At 35.3% G+C, this 12,974-nt stretch overlaps 1 protein-coding gene and 1 long non-coding RNA gene across 4 annotated transcripts in view; one reads left to right on the plus strand and one right to left on the minus strand.

Annotated features, from left to right (window-relative positions):
• Nucleotides 1–185: 185 nt before the first annotated feature.
• Nucleotides 186–1,470, minus strand: LOC107751704 (uncharacterized). The gene is made up of 3 exons (XR_001641288.1): nucleotides 1,380–1,470; nucleotides 699–753; nucleotides 186–603 (listed from the first exon to the last, which is right to left on the minus strand). It is a non-coding gene; the product is annotated as an uncharacterized LOC107751704 (long non-coding RNA).
• A 2,052-nt stretch (nucleotides 1,471–3,522) lies between these two features.
• The window catches only part of LOC107751709 (zinc finger FYVE domain-containing protein 16-like), a 25,314-nt gene continuing 15,862 nt past the window's right edge, over nucleotides 3,523–12,974 (plus strand). For all 3 annotated transcript variants that reach the window (XM_016567478.1, XM_016567466.1, XM_016567473.1), the window contains exons 1-4: nucleotides 3,523–3,658; nucleotides 4,567–4,680; nucleotides 6,271–8,234; nucleotides 9,938–10,034. In XM_016567478.1, coding sequence (XP_016422964.1) covers nucleotides 4,611–4,680; nucleotides 6,271–8,234; nucleotides 9,938–10,034 — 2,131 coding nt within the window. In that variant the 5' untranslated portion in view covers nucleotides 3,523–3,658; nucleotides 4,567–4,610. The remainder of the gene's footprint in view (nucleotides 3,659–4,566; nucleotides 4,681–6,270; nucleotides 8,235–9,937; nucleotides 10,035–12,974) is intronic.

Raw genomic sequence — 12,974 nt, forward strand, 5'->3', positions numbered from 1 at the left:
TAGTTTTGCAAATATAACAAATAAGTAGCTTTATTAACTTTTAAATAGGAGGAACTCCTAATTCCCATAACCTTTGTTGTTGACGTCAAAGGAAGTGCATCCAATCAAACACTGTTTGTTATTAAATATGTTTTTTGCTTTTTTGGGTCATCAGTTAATGACAGAAACTAGAACTGCTATGTGGGACAATTATACACTTTAGCATAATTATGCAAAAATATTTGACTATGTAATGCTACAATTGACCAAGTATTCCAAAGACATGTGAGATAAATATTTATATTGATCTATGTACAATATATGTTCTCGGACACAGGTGCTCCCCAGGTCAGGCGGTCCAACTTTGTAACTTGAACATAGCAGCGACTGAAACAGTAACCCATCATCCACTTGCAAGAGCGTTAACTCTAAACCCACAGGAGATACGACTGAATAATTTACGACACAGACAGAATCAAGACAACCACAGAGACAGAAATGAACATGCCTGTTCAAGAACTAGACGTCTGATTGGGTAATCACAGACTACTAACACTGCGTCAACAGCATAAAATAAAGAAAACAACAATCTCCATGTTACATTCTTCCTTACGCATAGTTAACCTAATGAAACAACAAGAGAAAAGTATTACGAATGAGAAAAAAACAAGACATTTTTATAGAATACCTTTCACACGCAGACACTGTGCAAGACTTACATTGGCCTTGAGTTCAGTGTGTAAAACTTCATTTGATGTATGTGAATCCAAAGGCCTGAAAGACAGACAATAATAAGAAGAATGTTATATATTAATAAAAGCAATCAACACATTCACGAAGAGCCAAAAATACCTGTATCTACATCATATGACACTAAACAAAGTACTAAAAGGTACCAAAAGTAATGCTATGCTTTTTGACCATATGTGATACATAAATACCATAGTACAAGCTAGTCGTTTTTTGTGGATTGCTGGCAGTAATTCAACAATGTAACTAATTACCAGTAATGAATAATACAACATGTTCGCGCCATTTAAAATTCTACAATGAATCTATTCAAACATTTCATGCTAAACCGAAACAAAGCGCGCTTAAGAAAAACACTGCGGGATCAACAGGTCAGCGAAGTTTAAATGATGGTTATTTATCCTCAATAGTGCGTAGATCTACTCTCAAAACTAAGAGCTCTGCTTTATTTAAGACATATGTCAAATATAAAGCAAAAGAACGGTTAGCAAACTGGAACTAAACGACATGACAACAACAGCACTGACAGACAGATGTGTTTATAATAAAACAACAACGATCACATCTTTCGAAATGCGGCTTAGTTTTAATATATAAGGGTATTATACGTAAAGATTAAATAATACACTTTAAGGATGGTTTCGTCTTACCTTTTCCACCATCAAAGTGGTTTTTGTTCCTCTACATTTTTTTCGGGAAACACACACAGGTTTGGAAAGTTGTACCACGTGACGCAGCCTATCCCTGCGCGTGACGTCAGCAGAGACTTGAAGACTTTACCTGAAGAGGGAAATAAAATATTGACCTGCTGTCATAATTCATTAGAAACTTCTTCTTTCTTCTTCTTCTTCTTCTCACAGGCTGTAAGAGCAATGACGACATTGACTGAAACTGACTCTCAGGTTGTATACAGTATACAATATACAAATGTATACAGGCTACATTTTTTGAAGAGTAATATATTGGTTTACATAATAGAGTAATATAATACATTACTGAAGTAATTTTAAAACTAAAGTAGTTATGAAAGTGCACATTGGGGATATTAACAATATTTAATAAGATATATTTTGAATAAATCACACACGTGACTCACCACAGGAAGAGTTTGTGCTTCCTCTTCACTATAAAGATGTCATTTATATTCAAATCAGAAGGTGGATATCTGGAGAGTTTCATGTTGTGGATGCTGTTCCTCATGCCGTCTTCAATCTACAATGGTGATGTCTTCCCTGACCTAAATTTCTGTGATTGACATATTTGCAAATCATCAGTATTGTGCAGTCACATCTTGCTTACTCTACATTATTTGCTGGGGAAAACAGCATGCTGTTTTTACTGTGTTTACTGTGTAAACAAGAGTTATCTCTTCATGTGCTGTCAGTGTGATTCATTTCCAAACATCTTTCGATAAAACTTGAAAAGGCAAAGAGACTTTCAGTTGACACATGGAAAGCAGTTTTCATTCAGTAAGTTGAGGAACTAAAGAAGCATTTAAAGGAAGAATATGTGGAAATAGGCTCAGTACCTGCTTTAAAACAAGGATGTAGTGTTTTTCAGGTGAAAACAAAACTATTTCTCGAGCTGAAGAGGAAGATTAGTTAGGCTACTTAATATGATCTGTAAAAATCATATGATATATGATTTTAAAATATGATCTGTAATAAACATTTACAACACCCTTCTTATGTCACACTGCTAAAACACACACATGGTATTGAGTTGCATAACTGATTTGCAAACTATTATGTCTTTTTATGGTCCACCTCATCTTCTCATGGCAATAATTAATGAATAGGAGCTCTTTCAGTAACAGCTGAATAATCCTAAGGACTAACTTTTAATTTTAAATGTTCTGAGTATTTGTGTTGCTGTAGGAATAAACACACACACACACACACACACACAAAACTGATTAAATATTAACATCCCAGGCCAGCTATAACAGGGAACAGACCTTTGGAGAGAACAGAATGGTATGAACATTATGAACAAATGTTCATATAAAGTTGTCTGGTTTTTAATAATCTTCTCAATACGTTAACACAAAAACATTTAGCCTATACATTGTTCATGGAATGTTTTTTTTTGTTTGTTTTGAATGTTTTAGTTGGACGTTTGTCTAAGAATGTATAGAGAACATTCAAAAGTAACGTTCTCGAATGTTTGCAAAATGATGAAATGTTCTTTTAACATTAGCATAACCAATAAAAACAAAACTTTTAAAATATTTAAAAAACTAGACATTTCAGACGACATTCAGAAATATAATTTTGAATATTAGAAAACGTTCTTAGAACATATTTTTTTGTTGGAGTTCCCTTAATGTTTTCTGTAGCGTTCACATAAACAAGAAAAAACATTTTTAAAAAATAGACGTTTTGAACGTTCTGTGAACACTCAGAATGTTTTTTATAACTTAAGTTAAATTATAACTTAAGGTCTTCCTCAAGTTAGCAGCCGCACTGAATTAACGCGGATAAACGAGGCTGTGAGGGAATGAATGACTTAATGGTCTTTACAATGGTACGCACTGTATAAAGGCTCACGTAAGATCACGTGATTTTAGCTAAGCCACAACTTTCAAAACTGTTGTATGCAGTTTTTGTCTCATGGAAGTTTTTTTTTCTTCTTCCTCTCCTAACAGACGGAGTTGTTAAACAGCAATACAGTCATTGAACACGCTGTACTTCAGTCCCTTACTGACTCTTTTTTTTAATTATTATTCCTGTCGAAAATTAATATGACGCTGTCAAAAATTGTGCGCGTCCCCTTTAAACAGCGAGTCTCGCGCCGGGTGGAAATGGTCGCTCGTGCAGTCAACTGAGGAAAAAGAAAGCATTAGCTAGCTGCTAACAGTGAAATACACTAACATTTCATCTGAATACAGCCAACAAACGAAGACGACTGAACAATGACACATATTAAGGTAGCTAATGGAGTGGAATGATATCATAAAAAATAATATTCCAGCCACCTGGGTTGTATTTATGTTTGTGTGTGATTAGACGCTAACAGCTAGAAGCTAGTTAGCAGATTGCTAATGATAACTGAACAGCTAATATAACTTTATGAAAATAGTAAGTTAACTTATTGTTTATTTTTGATATTTTGGGGTTGACGTTACGAAAGCTTTATTATTGTGTGCTGAAACGGTTTGAATGGTGTGCTTTATTAGTTTCTGACAGTGCAGTGAGCAGGCAAATTATATTAATATGGGTAATTAGAGACTTTATCTTAGATAAATATTGTTATTATTAATATTGAAAATAATAGGACTAATAAGCACTAAGTAAACGTTATCCGGTTCATTTAGATGAATAATTAACAGCCCTTTCGAAACAAAGATTGATATCATAGCTCATGAGTCATGACAGAGGAATCCTAGATAGTTACCATAGTCTGAGTGAATTAATTTAGTATATTGTGTTAGTATTCATAGTTTATTGTTTAAAATGTATTGCTATATACAATGTGTTCTTTGTCAAATCTTTGATTTGCACTGCAGACCTGGTGAAATCACACTTCCACTTTTCACTTCACAATAAATCACAGCAAAGTAAACATCCAAAACCGTTACTGTGAATTCAGATGTTGAAAATAATCAATCTTACAATTATACAAATCTTCCGTATTAAATAATAGCCATATATATTTGTCCCCACTTTTTACTTATTTGTACTAAATCATTGAGAACAGCTTGTCTCTTTGATTCTTATTATTTTGTCTATTACTGTCAGTAACTACCAAGTATTCCCTAGTTAGATTCCTAAGACATAGAAATGTTATATTTGTAAAAAATGTGTGATTTGTAACTTTCTGTCCCAACTGCCCCAGTTTCTCTGCAGGGGTAAGTGAGGTGTATCGTACCCCGTCCTAGGATGGACAGTTATTTTAAGGCTGCTGTGTGTGACCTGGACAAGCTTTTGGATGACTTTGAACTCAATGCAGGTTTGAGACTTTTGCTTTACTGATATTGTAGTATTACAAATATTAATTTTGCACTTCTCAATTGGTGAGGACACAATTCCTCTAGGGTGAATTGATGTAAATTCAACCACTTTTGCCATTCATTTAATTGATCATACGTTCTGTATAATGTGTATGTATCCTATAGTTTATGTATGTAGTTGGTAGCCAACATATGTATATGTTGGTAGTTTTTGAATTTTGAATCAAATTAATTATTTTGATGGCAAAGCTGAATTATCAGCATCATTACTTTAGTCTTGAGTGTCACATGATCATTCAGAAATATGCTGATTTGCTGCTAAATTATTATTAGTTACTAATTGGTGCTCAATTATTAATAATTGTTCTTAATTTTATCTATGTTGAAAAGCGTTTTGCTGCTTCATATTTTCATGGAAACAATGTTAATTTTATTTTTCAGGATTATTTGATTGGAAAGTTCAAAAGAACAGCATTTATTTGAAATATAAATTTTTAGTAACATTTTTTGTATTTTTTATTTTATTTTAAATCGTACTTACCCCAAACCTTTGAACACTACTGTGTCATGGTTTCCACAAAAATATGAAGCATCAAAACTGTTTTTAGTATTGATAATAATAAGAAATGTTTCTTGAGCAACAAATCAGCATATTAGAATGATTTCTGAAGGATCATGTGACACTAAAGACTGAAGTAATAATGCTAAAAATTCAGCTTTGTATCACAGGAATAAATTACATTTTAAAAATATATTTAAATATAAAACAGTTCTTTTAAATTACAATAATATTTTCACAATATTTTCTATATGTTTTAATCAAATAAATGCCTTGGTGAGCATAAGAGACTTCTTTCAAAATCTTTATTTCAAACTTTTGACTGGACAAATCTCATATATGATGTGTTATTCATAATATATAATATGTGCAACAATATACAGTGGGTACGGAAAGTATTCAGACCCCCTTAAATTTTTCACTCTTTGTTATATTGCAGCCATTTGCTAAAATCATTTAAGTTTTTTTTTTTTCCTCATTAATGTACACACAGCACCCCATATTGACAGAAAAACACAGAATTGTTGACATCTTTGCAGATTTATTAAAAAAGAAAAACTGAAAAATGCTCAGTATTTAGTAGAAGCACCCTTTTGATCTAATACAGCCATGAGTCTTTTTGGGAAAGATGCAACAAGTTATTCACACCTGGATTTGGGGATCCTCTGCCATTCCTCCTTGCAAATCCTCTCCAGTTCTGTCAGGTTGGACGGTAAACGTTGGTGGACAGCCATTTTTAGGTCTCTCCAGAGATGCTCAACTGGGTTTAAGTCAGGGCTCTGGCTGGCCCATTCAAGAAAAAATTAACTTAAATGATTTTAGCAAATGGCTGCAATATAACAAAGAGTGAAAAATTTAAGGGGGTCTGAATACTTTCCGTACCCACTGTATATCCTATGTATGTTGTCTGATCTTATCATTTTATGTCAGTTTTATCATATCATAACATTTATTTTAGTTGTTTTATTATGGCTGATGCTTTCATGTTAGCTACATTATAAATTAATATGATGTTTTTCTTTATTTTTAGAGGAGCTTGAGAACAAGCCCGCCACTTTTACAAGCCCTACTTGTCCGGACGCCACGATTGTCCCAGGTCACCATTTGGACCTTCAGAGCTTCATACCAGAGCAACACACGGTCTCGCAAACACTCCCAGATGTCAATGCCCTGCACTATGGACTTGCATCACAAAGTATTACCTTAAACCAAAAAGATTCTTATTCAAATGAACGGCCACTCACAGATGTGGACCTCCTGTCCTCCGTTGATAGCAGAGGTATCAAAAGTTCGGCTCCTCCTTGTCCGGACCGCTCCCTAAAGCCTGTGTGTGACCTGGTGAATGATACGGGTTCTGCAAACCTCCAGCAGGCTGACAGTCAGGAGGACTTTAAAGAACTGGACGTTCCTGAGAAACAAACTAATGAGGTGCTGCTAGTGGACTTTGAGAGTCCTGTAGTATCTACTCCCGAAGATGCTTCTAACGCCGGTGAATTACCAAAACATGACTCCGAGATTAGCTATAACTCATTCAGCCTGCTAGATGTCATATTACCAGCCGTTGGTGACCCTCATGGTTTAAGTAGCATCACACCTTTGGAGTGCAATCGGATTGAAAGTTCTCGTCCTGAAGACTCAAACGCCAATGATCAGAACAGTTCTCCATGCGAAGTCTCAGTAAACGAGGAAGATGTTAGTAATTCAGATCCTCATGCTACAAATGAAGCTGTTTCAGCAACCAGTGAAGAGCATGCTGTATCGCTGCAGCCGGACTCAACAGATACCCAACTGTCTGAAGATCTCAGTGTCAAAAATCCAGAGGATTCAGCTGGAAGTCCCTCCCTGGAGAAGGAAGCTTCTCTATCTTGCTTGCCAATGGCCGTATCTATGTGTGGATCCCTTGTGGCGTCTTTAGACCCACAGACAGCAGTGATTGAAACCAAAGATGAGGCTGAACTGGAAAAAAATTCAGCGATTCAAGAGGCTGAAGAGTTCATTCTTCCGTTAGAAGAACCCACAACACCGTTCTCCTCCAATAGGCCTGATTCCTCACCTGAAGATGAACCTGAGCTAGTCCAAATCATGTCGAACACAGAAAGGGTGACTGCTATCTCAGGCCATTACCCTGAAAGAAACTTTAAGCACAACTTGTCGCTGACAGAGAAAGAGTTGTGTGAAAGCAACCCATCTCCGCCCTATTCAGAAAGCCCAAATTATTCCTACGAGTTCAGTATCACCAACGATTACCTTCCTGAAAGCGACCAGACTGTGATGATGGTTACGGACGAGGAGCTGGACGCCTTTCTGATGGGTCAGGATGTGAAAATCAACTCCGACGCAGGCGCAGACAAATTCGTAGATGACGGCTTTTCAGAATTTAACGGAAACGTGGAAGGCTTTTTAGATGAGGAACTGCAGAGCTGCAAAGTTGAGACGTTTGCTTCTCCTGAGAGCGATGGTTCTCTTCAGTATCTGGAAGAGAGCGAAGGTTCGAACGTTTCTTCTTCATCTCAGGACAGCAGCCCGCTGAGGACAGACGCCACACAAACAATTAGCCATGAAAATGCAACCAGCCCTGTTGAGATTCAGTCAGTTTGCACCCCTAACCAAGAGTCAAATTACGGTGGGGCGAGACCAAAGCAGTTGTCCAACCAAACCGCACGGCCTCCATCTGAAAGACACCGGACCGGCTATGCTGAACCCGATGTGCCAGGCCTTTCTGCAGAGAATGGCTCGCAAGTTTCTCCCAACCAAGATGAAAATAACTGTGAACCCCCTTCTTATCAGCAATATGATGCCAGTTACGGCCATGATGAGCTTTCAGAGCCTCCACCATACCCAGGAGAGAGTCCTGATCCACCAGGACACGAGGTCGAGGGTCTGGGGTCAAAGCAGCCTCCTTGGGTGCCAGACTCCGAGGCTCCTAACTGCATGAATTGTGAGCAAAAGTTTACCTTTACCAAGAGGAGACACCATTGCAGAGCATGTGGGAAGGTGAGTTTGTTGTCTCTCAGTGTCAGTACCCACAATTATTTGGAAGATATTAAATAGTTTGGGGTCTTACGATTAATTAAAAAAAAAGAAATTAATAGTTTTATTCTGCAAGGATGCATTAAATTGATCAGAAGTGACCATAAAGTTATAAAAGATTTGTTTCAAATGAATGTTGTCCTTTTCTATTAATCAAAGAATCCTGAAAAATAAAATGTATCATGTTTTCCACTGAAATAATTGTTTTCAGCAAATAATAATACATGTTTATTTAGCAGCAAATCAGCATATTAGAATGGTTTCTGAAGCATCATGTGACACTGAAGACTGGAGTAATGATGCTGAAAATTCAGCTTTGATCACAAGAATAAATTACGTTTTAAAACATTCAAATTTCTCCTGAATAGATATTTTAAATTGTAGTAATATTTCACAGTATTACTGTTTTTACTGTATTTTTGATCAAATAAATTCAGTCTTGAGCAGAAGAGTCTTCTTTCAAAAACATTGACTTTACATTAACGTTAACATAAAATTTTTAACTTTAGTAATTATATATTTAATAATTTGATATAATACATTATAATAATAATAATTAGCTGCATTGGCTTTATGATGTATTTTACTGCACTATATGGCTGAATGTATATAAACATGGATGTTTGTAAACGTCTGGTAAAAGGGCCTCTTTAAAAAAAAAAAAAAAAACGGAATGTTAATAAAACAGAATTGTTACAATATTGGTTATATACTGTATATATCGGTCTCAAATCAATCTAATTAGTGCATGCATATTAAGTATTTATTGAACCGAACCTGTGACCACAGCAGCATGATACAAACTGAACTGAGCGATTTTACCTATACATTATTATGAAAAATCTAACACAAATATATTGTACATTTAAAAAAAAAAACTTAACGACCCCAAATTGTATTTTATTTTATTTTATTGTCCCAGGGAGGTGATTTACTTGCTATATTACTTTGTACTCTTTCTTCTCACATAACAAAATAGTTTAAACTCTGATCAATATTTCATGTCCATTTGTTATTTTATCACGTAAGTATCCTAAAATAAGCAAGATATCTACAGTCAGACAGTCATTATTCAAAATAAACCCTTTTACATTTGAATCCTTATCACCCTGTCAGGGTTTATTTTGCATAAATGAACACAATTAGAGTCAGTAATGTGTTTGCTTCAGTTCTGAAAGTGACTTTGTAACTTTGTTGTAGTTGAGTGTGCCCTGACTTTTGGAGGTGAAAGGCAAATAACCGCAGTGTGAATCAATGAATTAACATGCAGTCGGCTGCGTTGATTTCGAGCAAAGGTCTGTGCCATTGTGTTCTAGTTTATTTATAACCACAGGAAAGCCTTAAACCTGTAGTCCACTGCCTTAGACAGCAAAAGTACTCATTTTATGTAATGGTGCGAGGTCTTTTGTTTTTATTACGTCAGTGTGTGGTTTATTCTGCTCTGGAGGTGCTAAATATAGAGGCGGATTTGCTGCGTCAGCAGAATGTATTTTTAGCGCTGATATAGTTTCCCGCTTGAATTGCTGCACTGAGCTGCTGTTTTCAAGACATATTGGGCCAATAAATAAAATGGGCTAAAGGACACCAGAGAGTTTTCTCCAGGTTTATGTTTGATGAAGTACTGCGTTTATCCAGTGTTTTAGTGAATAATGTTGTCTGCTTTGCAGGTGTACTGTGCAAACTGCTGCAACCGCAAATGCAGACTGAAATATCTGGATAAAGAGGCCAGGGTTTGTGTCATCTGCCATGTTACCATACAGAGAGGTGAGTGCTAAACCACTGTAATATACTCCCTAGCTGGCTTAATAAAAATGAATTCAATATGTTTAAGTGGATGCAATGCACTGTACCTTTAAAACATCCATTACAACAACCAAACATTAAAGGGATAGTACACCCAAACATGAAATTTAGCTGAAAATGTCCTCACCCTCAGACCATCCAAGATGAGTTTGTCTTCATTGGAACAGATTTGGAGAAATGTAGCATTACATCACTTGCTCACCAATGGATCATCTGCAGTGAATGGGTGCCGTCAGAATGAGAGTCCAAACAGCTGATAAAAACATCACAGTAATCCACAAGTAATCCACACCACTCCAGTCCATCAGTTAATGTCTTGAGAATCAAAAGCTGCGTGTTTGTAAAAAACAAATCCATCATTAAGATGTTATTAACTTCAAACCATTGCTTCCATCTAAAATCCAGTCTTGTGGATTATAGTTTTGTATTTTGGTTAATAGCAGCAGTTTTAAGTTAAAATGCCTTAAATGCCTTAATTAATGCCTTAATGTGAATTACTTGTGGATTATTGTGTTTTTATCAGCTGTTTGGACTCTCATTCTGACGGCACCCATTCACTGCAGAGGATCCATTGGTGAGCAAGTGATGTAATGCTAAATTTCTCCAAATCTGATATAGAAACAAACTCATCTACATCTAGAAGGCCTGAGGAGTGTATTTTCAGCAATTTATCATTTTTGGACCATCTGCGGGCAGTGGTTCATGTCGGTGTAGAAATGGGTATGACCCATTTCTACACTTAGGCCTACATGAACTACTGCCACAGATTGAACCATGGTTTATTTTTAGCTGCTGTAATGTGGTAAACAGAAATTAGGTTGATAAAATGAGTGTTTTTGAGGAAGAACTACTCGAAAGCACTCATTGTATTGGTATTGTGATATTAGCATTAAATCTTTGAAAGAGCTTTGTTTGATGCACTTAGTATGTATTAGTTATGTCTGTGAAGTAATCAGCTCTAAAGGCCCGTTTGCACGTAAAACGATAACAATAATGAAAACGTTGTCATTTACAGCTGGGAAAAAATAGTTCTGAAAGCGATTCCAGAGGTATCACTCCTCTGTGCCGTTATCGTTATAGTTGTGATTAGTAGTCGACCGATATGGGTTTTTTGACAGCCGATGCCGATATCTTGGAAAGCAGGGTGGCCGATGGCCGATATAAAGTTGATATAATTTTATTTATTTTAATTAATATTTAAGAAATTTGAAATAATTTGAAAATGGATTAAAAAATAAATGTGTAAAATAAACATACTTATACTTTAGAAGACACAAATAAATAAATATTTAATTAAAATATAACAAAAAGGAAGTAAACACTGTAACCAACAGGGCACTCAGTATTCTGGGAGGTTTGTGTGCACTGGGAATCATATTTTTTCAAATAAAGCCAAGGTAATTAAATGTTCATTAGTCATTCAAAGATTTGTTTAAATGATATAAATGCATATTTGCTGAATGTTGACGCAAACGAGAAAATATTATAATGTTTGCCTTTCTATTACTAATAATATTAAAGCAATCGTTATAATACTTTTTTGTATAGATTTTAATTCCTTTGTTTAACAGTTCTATCTGATTATTAGATAGACTTCTATCCATGTTAGACAGAACTGAACGACGACAGTGAACAGGAGGGAAATTGTGAGCGGTGTGTGCTCAGGCGCTGCCGTTCTCAGCTCCATCAAAATAAAAGTACGCCGCGCCGTTAAAATAAAAGTCCCCCCTCAGAAATTAACCCCATATTGGCAAGAGATTAAAAGGATTCTGGAAGCTGTTTTTGAAGTAGAAATTGTTTTTAATTGTGAATCTCTATATTTGGGTAATATAAATTTAGATGGGTGGAACAATAAGGATAAGAAACTGTTGTTAATTCTTCTGGCGGCTAGTAAAAAAGTAATTACTAAAAAATGGCTAAAGCCAGAGACACCCACAGTTGAAGAGTGGATTGATACAATACACATTATATATGTGATGGAAAAACTATCTTTTTCATTAAGAACTCAGATAGAAGGTTTTTTTCTAGTTTGGAATAAATGGATAGATTATATTAAACCAGTACGCCCAGATTTTTCTTGAATTGTAACTGTTCTTTTAAGGTATCTTTTTGTATGAGTTGTAAGCAATAGCTCCCCATGTTCTTTTGTATATAGTTGTTGTTAAGAGGAAGAAAATATAATGCGTATGTAACATTTGAGAAATTTGTTTTCAAGATTGAGGGCATACATACTCTGTATATACTCTCCATAGTAACATTAAGGTGTATGTATGTTTTCATTTATTTATTTTTATCTTTTTCTTTATTTCGGAGAAATTATGTATGTCCTGATCTCTGTATGCATTTTCCCTCTGAAAAATAAATAAATATAAAAAAATAAAATAAAAATAAAAGTCCCCCCTCGAACACATCGGCCAAACAGAAAAACTTATCGGCCGATGCCAATATTTGAAAAATGGCAAATATCGTCCGATATATCGGCCTTGGCGATATATCGGTCGACCACTAGTTGTGATATGAACTCTGTTCTCTTAAAAATAGAACAATTTTGCAACTCTATCGGTCTTTATTAGTTCTGGCAGATAGTAACTCTGATTACTAAAGGTGCATTCACACCAAAAACGAAAACTATAACCATAAAGTTAAAAAAAAAAACTTTCTAACTCTAAGAAAATAGTGGCATCCACACAAAAATAAAAGGATTACAACATAGAGAAACAATATCGTTGGAATCATTTTCAGTGCTTTTTTTCATCATCTAATGAACGATAAAAACATTAAAGGGGTTGTTGACTGTTTTTTTTCTAGGCTTGATTGTGTTTATGGGGTGCAGTCTAACATGTGTTAATGCTTCGTTTTTTAAAAAACACATTATTGTTCACATAATTTACCATTATTCTA

This window comes from Sinocyclocheilus rhinocerous, unplaced genomic scaffold (assembly GCF_001515625.1).
Source record: "Sinocyclocheilus rhinocerous isolate Xijiao unplaced genomic scaffold, SAMN03320098_v1.1 scaffold2207, whole genome shotgun sequence".
Taxonomy (NCBI): domain Eukaryota; kingdom Metazoa; phylum Chordata; class Actinopteri; order Cypriniformes; family Cyprinidae; genus Sinocyclocheilus; species Sinocyclocheilus rhinocerous.